The sequence below is a fragment of the Colobus angolensis genome, unplaced genomic scaffold, assembly GCF_000951035.1.
Source record: "Colobus angolensis palliatus isolate OR3802 unplaced genomic scaffold, Cang.pa_1.0 Scaffold27, whole genome shotgun sequence".
NCBI classification, from domain to species: Eukaryota; Metazoa; Chordata; class Mammalia; order Primates; family Cercopithecidae; genus Colobus; species Colobus angolensis.
The window spans coordinates 4496145-4505808 of NW_012115932.1; the positions used below are offsets into that span (position 1 = coordinate 4496145).

At 41.3% G+C, this 9664-nt stretch overlaps 1 protein-coding gene across 1 annotated transcript in view; it reads right to left on the bottom strand.

Annotated features, from left to right (window-relative positions):
• Positions 1-9664, bottom strand: part of ATP10B (ATPase, class V, type 10B) — a 283845-nt gene that overhangs the window by 97841 nt on the left and 176340 nt on the right. The window contains exon 7 of the mRNA XM_011947712.1: positions 8122-8326. Within this exon, the coding sequence (XP_011803102.1) occupies positions 8122-8326 (205 nt within the window). The remainder of the gene's footprint in view (positions 1-8121; positions 8327-9664) is intronic.

The window sequence follows — 9664 nt, forward strand, 5'->3', positions numbered from 1 at the left end:
AAAAAAAAAAAAAAAAAAAAAAAATGTCCTAGTCTTGTTCATTTAAATGGCATAGAAATAACAATCAACCCAATAGTAATAAACTCCTCTAGCATGTACTTATTGTGGTTTCTATTAAAAGGAACCAGATCTACCAAGGACCACTAACGTCATGTGAAAAGGACTCAGGAGCCACTTCTCATTTTTAAGAAGCTCCCACTGGCTAGAGATGGGGCGATAATGAGAGACAACAAGCACATTGATTTGACGTCAGATATTTTTAAAACCATGAGTTCATATTGATGCTAAAAAAGAAAAACCCACTGAACACCTTTGGAGGATCCTAGGCAACCAACTCATTATTTTGAAAAGTGAATGAGAGGAAAAACTCAAAGACATCCATTTTCTCTACAGAGGGAACACCTCACAGTGACCCAATATTTCATGAGGGGAAATTTTTCCTTATAAACCAATTAGAGTATCACTAGTTTTCCAAATTCCATTGAAGTAATGGATCTAAACAACCATCATCAACAACTATTAACAGTGAAAACAGATAGATGTTTTGTGCCTTGAGATGGTAGCACACTGCAGTTCCTATGACATAACATTGACATGCACATGCACAAATGCAAATCTAACCCGAATCTGACTTAGACACTAGTTCCTACTACCACGTTGTAAAAATACAGTGGTCAGAAAAACATGTTAAATGGTCCCACAGGAAGACAGCGCACAGACTATAAGAAATCATATAGGGCCTGGGCGTAGTGGCTCACGCCTGTAATCCCAGCACTTTGGGAGGCCGAGGCAGATGGATTAACTGAGGTCGGGAGTTCGAGACCAGCCTGACCAACATGGAGAAACCCCATTTCTACTAAAAATACAAAATTAGCTGGGCATAGTGGCACATGCCTGTAATCCCAGCTACTCTGGAGGTTGAGGCAGGAGAATCGCTTGAACCTAGGAGGCAGAGGTTGCGGTGAGCTGAGATCGCACCATGCACTCCAGCCTGGGCAACAAGAGCAAAACTCCATCTCAAAAAAACACAAAACAACAACAACAACAACATAAATCATACAGGACAAACAACCTGGTTTATTAAGCAACAAAAACTATGCATTAAAAAGAGAGCTAAATGGGGAACTTACAGAATAAAAGAGTTTAAAGAAATTAATCTCAATATTTGTTCTTATTTGGATCCTGATTCAAACAAACGGAAAATATTGACTGATTTGAAAGTTGACATCAAAGAATTGTTGCCAATTTTTAGGTATGATAGTATACTTGTATATTTTACAAATCCTATCCTTTAGAGATACATAGTGAAATATTTACGGGTGAAATGAAATATTGAAGATCTGCTTCAAAATAATTTGCAGAGAGTAGAGGGTGGGGACATAGGTAAAACAAGACAGTTATAAACTGATTGTTGAAATTAGGTGATGGGTTCACAGAAATATATCACATTATTCTCTCCAGTTTTGTATATACTTAAAAATTTCCTTTACAAAAAGTAAACAAACCCACCAAAGATCTGTGCCTGAGTTTGAATCTGAGCTCAGTTAACCTAGAAAACAGGGTTTCTTAACTGTTCTTGCCTCATTTGCTAAATGGAATAATAAAAACACCTATTTTACAAGGTTATTTGTGAGTAGTAGAAAGAAATAATAGATATAGAACACTCACTGCCTGTGGCACATAGATGTTGTAATCTCTTCTTGATATTATATACTACTATGAAGTCACATTTTAAAAGAATCCTAGAAAGTGTGATCTGTGCTCAACATTTAAGCACTGATCAACAGGTAGAAAGCATTAAGTTTCATTCTTAAAGGAAATTTGGAGAAGTCTGTCAGGGACAAGTCCCATTGCAAATCTAGCAGGAAAGAGGAACTTTCTCTGGTTCTCAAGGGCAGGCAAGGTTAGAAGACAGGCAGCTACCTTTGCTTTAACTGAGCTTTGGCATCACTAAAATGGGATGGTAATAAATTTCTTCCTACTGGATCTCAACTCTTTGTTGGCAAAATGCTCCTCTAAGTACCTTAAAATCAATATATACTTTCACTGCAGAGGATCCAAGCTACAACAGCTATTCATAACTGAGCAAATGGCTTAAAAGCACTAACCATAGTCAAAAGGGAGACTCAATGGAGAGTTTTTAACCTGAGCAACAAACAGCATGATTATTACATTGATTAATGATGCTCTGGGCCAGTGCCTTTCAAACTTTCGTGTGCACGTGAATCACCTGAGGATCCTGTTAAAATGCAGATTCTGGTTCAGTCTGGGGTGGGGCCTGAGATTCCACATTTCTGACAAGCTCTCAGTGATGCTTACTGAAGTGACTGGTCCACAGATCACACTTGGCATGGCAAGTTCCCAGTTGGCCCTGGGGAATGATCTGACCCATGCTTCAGTGGGACTTCGGCTTCAGTGATTTGGAAAATAGATAGCCAGGGACATGTTTCATCTGAAACACTAATCGGAAGCATCCATTTCTGATTCTTTGGCTTTGGTAACTGTTACATTTATTGAAATGAATGCTACATACTCCTTTCCAGGTGTTAAATTCCTAGGTTAAAACTCTTTTACAGAAGGTTTCAGGTATCAGAATGTCACCAAAGAGAAAACTGTACGTTTGAACTCTCTAATAAAGTCCTCTTGCCCGCTGGACAGATGTTTAGCATAATCCTAATTTTGAATTCCTTCCCTTTCCCCTCTTTCCCTAACAATGGGAAGTGAGAGTGAATATCTCAAAAATAGGTCAATAATTTTATAAATTCAAAGATGGCCCGTTGGGATAAAAGTTCTAGAGGAAAAAAAAAAAAAAGTTGATTTAGTCCAAGAAGAATTCTGAGAAAAGGATTTGAAACTAACTCTTTGGCAGCCTTGAGGATAATCTGCAATGTCATGGGAGAAAGACTCTTTTAAGAAGTTCTTTAATGTTTATAATTTCATTTGAACCTAAACAGGAAAGGGAAGAATGAACTGCCTAAGCCACGAGGATTTGTCAACTTCTCTGTTACCCTTCACCTGTTGTGACCATGTCTGTACCACAATTCAGGCTAATATTTTCTGAAAAGCTCCATAGGAATGTTAATAATATTTATGCTGAAAAATAATTCTTAGGTTAAATAAATTTGGAGAGCTCAGGGCTAAAGAAAGTTTAACAGGCCTCTTGACTCCAGGCTTTCTCAGAGATGTTAATATGTTAATGAACATTGGAACCTGCAAGAGGGGACCACAGAACAAAAGCTTCTTAATGTGATTTGACTATGGACCATGGGTTTTTCAAGAACTATCTCTCGGGATAAGTGCTTAGCAGACTCTGAGAAATGCTGATCTATGGGAGCTGGGACAAAGTGTGTCTTACTGACTTTGAATTACCAGAATATAGTAATTCTCATCCTCCAGAAGATGGTAAAAATGAGTGTGGGTATATGTGTGGGGTTAGATGTTCCTAGTAATCTCTGTGGTTAGTAAAAACCCTTTTGGCAAGGTGAAGGTCTCAAAGACAGTAGGGACTTGGAGAATAAATTATCAAAAGCCATTAATACTTATTACATAAGACATCAAATTTCCAAACAAATCATATTTGTAGGTGTTCAAAATCTCTGAGATAATTAGTGAGATTTGCTCTTTCAGTGCCTCAGAGGTTTCATGTATAAAATAGGGATAGTGATGCCCACCTCCCATGGTGGCATAAGGCTTAAAATAGACAATGCATGTAAAAGAACTAGTATATAGTAAGAAGTGCCTAGATGGTAGTTTTCTTCCCATTACTAGGATAAATGTTTTTTGGAAACACTGGAGGTGGCACCTTTCCTTGGTTGTGCAGGTTTTCAAGGAGGTGGTGGTAGGTTTATATCAAGATCGTCTGGGAGAAAATTTTTTTAAATATGCACACTCAAGGCCCTACTCAGTCCTAGTGAGTCCTAATTTACTGGTGGTGATACAGAAGGATGCATATATATATTTAAACAATTTCCCAGTGATGATTATGATACACCTTCAACACCTGTAATATACTTGCAGCAAATCCCTTAGTGGTAGCCCACCCCTCCTACAGTAGTTCCCAGATGTGTTTCTTGGGATAAAAGTTTCTTGTGCTTAAATGTTTAGAAATACTACATAATAGCACCTGTCCTTCTCCTTGGGGCTTATTAAAGTATCAGAGTTCTGCAGAACACAATATTTGAAAACTGGTAACCTACTGTCTTCTCATATTACTTGGCCTTGCAACATTTATTTTTCTTTCAACTCTCATCAACATGTTTGTTCAATACATTAGGGAAATCCTATGGTATAGAGTTAGCCAGAAGCAAATTCTATCCATACTCAGAAGTCTTTCTGCCCTAAAAGTATAAGGGAGAAGCAAGGTCGCACAGAGCAGCCAAGATGTCTCCTCCCAGGGAGCAGGCTGAGCCCACTTTCATTATCCCTGCCACCTGCTATCTGTATGTGGAAAGAATCCTGGCAACAATAAATGTGTGCTTTCAAGTAAGCATCTCTGTGTGAACTCAAGGTAACAGTTAAAGGGCCAGGGAGATGAGCTACTGAGCCTTAAAAACTGAGGCTCTGGGCACTTTCATACTTTCCCACTAATCCCAGCACTTTGGGAGGCTGAGGCGGGCCGATCACGAGGTCAGGAGATTGAGACCATCCTGGCTAACATGGTGAAATCCCGTCTTTACTACAAATACAAAAAATTAGCCAGGCGTGGTGGCGGGCGCCTGTAGTCCCAGCTACTCAGGAGGCTGAGGCAGGAGAATTACTTTAACCTAGGAGGCTGAGGTTGCAGTTCCACTGTACTCCAGCCTGGGTGACAGAGTGAGACTCTGTCTCAAAAAAAACAAAAACAAAAACAAAAACAAAACACCAAAAAACAAAAAACAAAACAAAACAGAAAAACTGAGACTCTGGACAAACCTGGCTTTGAAGCCTGCTCCAAAACTTCCCTGCTCAGTGACCTTGGACAAGTTATAGGACCTCCGTATGCCCCAGTTTCCTTATGGAAATGGAGACAATAATAGTGCCCATCTCATTGGGTTGTTTTGAGGATAGACGAGATAATCAAGCAAAGCCCTTACTATGGAATCAATAAAAGTCTATTATTATTACTAAAATGAAAAAAAAAAATAAACACTCGAGCAAAGTGAGGGGGAGAATCAAGAACCGAGACAGAGTAGAGAACCCTGGAAACCTTCAAGCTCAAATAATCTCCTTCCTTTCACATAGGAATTTATCTCTTTCTTTTTGTTTTTCTTTTTGTAAATCATCTCAGCAAGTGCTCTGTGAGAACTGAGGGTTAGAGTTGGAGAGACTTATTAAATTGACTGGTCTATAGCACCGGAGTGTGAATGTCCCTTTTACCTGATTCTTCATTCCAACTACATCCCAAACTATCTGACTAATTAATATGCAAAACACAGTTTGGGAACTGCTGCCAAAGACAAAAAGAAAAGTCACTGGTTGAAATGAAACAACACTGAAATGACTGCCAGAGAGAGAGTAAGAAAGATTCAGAATTGGATAAAGATGTTGGGGTAGGGAGGCTAAAGGGTAGATTTATAAGTTTTACTGCTCCTAGAACTCAAAAAAAAAAAAAAAAAAAAAAGGTAGAATAGGCCAGGCACCAGAGATCACACCTGTAATCCCCACATTTTGGAAGGCCAAGGCAGGTGGATCACTTCAGGTCAGGAGTTCGAGACCAAGCTGGCCAACATGGTGAAAACCCTCTCTCTACTAAAAATACAAAAAATTAGCTGGGTGTGGTAGTGCATGCCTGTAATCCCAGCTACTCAGGAGGCTGAGGTGGGAGAATCACTTGAACCCGGTAGGCATAGATTGCACTGAGCAGAGATTGTGCCACTGTACTCTGGCTTGGGTAACAGAGCGAGACTCTGTCCTAAAAAAAAAAAAAAGAAAGAAAAAGGTAGAATAGCATAGAAAGTCTCAGAGTGCCTTGCATGTGGTCAGGCTAAGGTGTCATTCTTACATACTAAATACCCATGTGCACATACACACGTGCAAGTGCGTGAGTGTGTGTTTGTAATATTTTATACATTTCTTATTGTTACTGTTGAAAAGATTTGAAAGCCTCTGGTCAAAGGGCAGGCTACAGAGTTCTGAGCTCAGAAACAGATTGTTATTGCTTGTCTAGAATGACTCAGTGAACTTAGACCAGATCTCACCCTGCCTTTTTGCAAACCCTAGGGTGATTCAGCAAATGTGGCTGTAATCAGCAGAGGGTGAGCAAACTCAGAGACAGGGCCGCTGCTCAGTGATCGACTCAGAGCCTGGAGACCAGTAGGCCTGCTGATCTACAGGGGGTGGTGGTGGTTTCCATTTCCAGTGGTGGCAACTGTAGCCTCGGTAGCAGCAATGGTTCCCATTGATTGTGAGTCTCTTGGGTAGCAAACTCTTTATTCTGTTCTTTACTTTCCTTATACCATTTGAATTTCACAGCAAAACCACGGGATAGCTATTATTATTCCCAAGATATGCACGAGAGAACAGGCTTCTGAGGACCAAATCAATCACACAAAGAGGGTTTTATGAGAACTGTTTATCAGGTGCTTAGAGAGAGGCAAGGCAAGGTACAATGACCCTTGCTCCTAGAACTTAAAAACTTGCTTTGAGAAGTTTGAGTCTGGAAAACTGCACTCTAGCTCATGAGGATCTCTGAGGAATAAATCATTTGCCTTCCTTCTCCCAGATCCTCTGACTCATTCAATTTCTCCCCAGCCAAAGGCTGGCAGAATGAAGAAAAGTGATAAAATTGTACTCTTTTCCCTGGTTAAAGAAAGGGACCATATTGGAAATCAACTCCCACAAGGAGAATTTTAATTGCAAATTGGAATATCACACCCGGCTTCAGTCAGTCAACACATATTGCCTATGAAAGCACTGATATTAATACCAACTGTTCACTGGTCTTTTACTATGTGCCTATCTTCATGCTAAGTAAGTCATGTACCTACCGTTTAGTCTTCAAAACTACCCTATGGAAAGGGAACTATTTTTGTCCCCATTTTCCAGATGAGGGAACCAAGGTGTGAGAGGATAGTAACTTGCCCAAGTGAGATGGCTGATGAGTGGTGGGACCTGGGCTTTGAACCCATCTCCATCAGACCCCAGAGCCCGAGCTTTTACCCACCAAACAATCATGACTTCTCCATGATGTCTGAGGTACCGTTTATGAAGGGGTGGGGATTAAACAAAAGTGTCAATGCCACTGCACTCTAGTCTGGGTGACAGACTGAGAGCCAGTCTCTCTCTTTTTTTTTTTTTTTGAGATGGAGTCTCACTTTATTGCCCAGGCTGGAGCACAGTGGTGTGATCTTGGTTCACTGCAACCTCTGCCTCCTGGGTTCAAGCGATTCTACTGCTTCAACCTCCCGAGTAGCTGGACTACAGGTACCTGCCACCACCCCTGGCTATTTTTTTAATTTTTAGTAGAGACAGCGTTTCACCATGTTGGCCAGGATGGTCTTGAACTCCTGACCTCAAGTGATCCAACTGCCTCGGCCTGCCAAAGTGCTGGGATTACAGGTTTGAGCCATCACACCCAGTGGAAACCCAGTCTCTTTAAAAAAAAAAAAAAAGTATCAATGATCTCTCTCTGCCTTCAAGGAGGCTTCAGCCCTATTGAGAAGTTAAGGAATACACGAATGGAAACATAGTTAATGATACCTTGCTGCAATTTAGGAGGGGCAGAAGGAGTATGAGGATTAGTGGCAGGAGAGATTGCTAGGGCTGGGCTGGGCAGAGTGAGTTGGGATTGGATGAGCACAGAAGAGGAGTTGGTCCTAGGGATAATGGAACAGACATTAGACTCCTTGGTTCAGAGCAGAGAGTATAGCTTCCTCAATTGAACAGAGTGGATCCCCATTTAGAAACTCTGAGGCCTTCAGCAAGTTATTTAACTTCCCTAAGCCTCAGTTTCCTCATCTGTGATATGCAGATAATATCCATCTCAGAGGGCTGCTGGTAGGATTTGGTGTATCTAAAGTGCTAGGGAAAAGGAGGCATCTACTACTTTCCCCTCTACCCACTAGGTTTAGTTCAGTTTTCCAGTAGGATAGGCTTGCTTCCTGTATTTGACTTTACCACTGAAGATCTTAGAAAGAGCTCTACCTGCTGTGAGAAGCCCTTCACCACACGTCTTTGCTTGAGGTTTGTCTCTCCATCCAAGCTGGCAGTTTCCAGATGGCATATCCCGCTGGGGTCCGAGGAAAAAAGGAGGAGTATGTCTGCTGGGACAATCTCGTTGCATTTCATTTGGATGAAGTCTCCCACGCGCACATCCTTCCAGCACTTCTGCACGTAGGTCTGCTCTTTTCTTGGGTGAGACAAAGACGGGGTCTGAGTGAGCTTTAAGTTTCAACTAATGGGAGAATAGAGGAAGGTCCCACCAGCACCTAACTATCCACCAAGTCAGCCTGTCATGAGATTGCCTTGTATTCTACCTTACTCCTGAATGACCACCTCATAATCTCTCTGGAATAGCCAGGCATAATCTACAGAATCTCATTAGTACAGATCTGTCTTTGGGCGCGGTAGCTCACGTCTGTAATCCCAGCATTTTTGGGAGGCCGAGGTGGATGGATCATGAGGTCAGCAGTTCGAGACCAGCCTGGCCAATATGGTGAAACCCCGTCTCTACTAAAAATACAAAAATTAGCTGGGTGTGGTGGCGCATGCCTGTAGTCCCAGCTGCTCAGGAGGCTGAGGCATGAGAATTGCTTGAACCTGGGAGGTGGAGGTTGCAGTGAGCTGAGATTGCGCCACTGCACTCCAGCCTGGGTGACAGAGCCAGACTCTGTCTCAAACAAAACAAAACAAAACACAAGGCAACAAAACAAAATCTGTTCTTATGAACATTTAAAATTTTTCCTGACAGCCAGTTCTTGACCAAGTCCTGTGGTCAGCCCTTGCTTCCTTACAAGAGAAAAATTTTAAAAGAGAAGGTAACTGTGTTGTCATATTAATGTGGTACTACTCTTAATATCCACCATTTACCAGAATAGCCACTTATTACCAACGAAAATAGAGTTTCAAGGAACTGGGACTTGGGAAAGATTGGTTTTGATTATCAGGAGAGTGATAATAGGAAAGGCGAGGATATCTGCCACTGTCCAGGAAGATCCGGAGCCGCACTGAAATTGAACACTCTGGGCGGTCAGGGAATTAGGAAGATGCTACCAGGAGTTTTGATGGAATGAGACCTCACAGCAACTGTGGAATTAGAGGGCCGAAGAAATCTGAGGAAATCTGAGGAAATTATTTTATCTTCCTATCCAATTTATCAAGCTGAGATAATAATAGTGACAGGAACAATGACACATTTAGCATTTCTTACCTGCCAAGCGCTCGTGTTAATTCACATTTCATTTACTTTGCATAATAACCCACAGAAGTAGATATTATTATACCCACTTCACAAATGAGGTAATTGGGTCAAAAAGAAATTTTTCAAAGTCTCACAAAAACAGAGCTGGAACCTGAACCTGGGTCCAGCCTGACACCGCTTGGGTATACTGTCTCCCTGCAGGTGGTACCACAGCCTCAGCCTTCCTACCTCCAGCTAAGGAACTCCACACTTCTCAAGGCAATGCATCCAATGCATCCTTTTTTTTTTTTTTTATTTTTCCAAAGTAGTTGTACCATTTTGCATTTC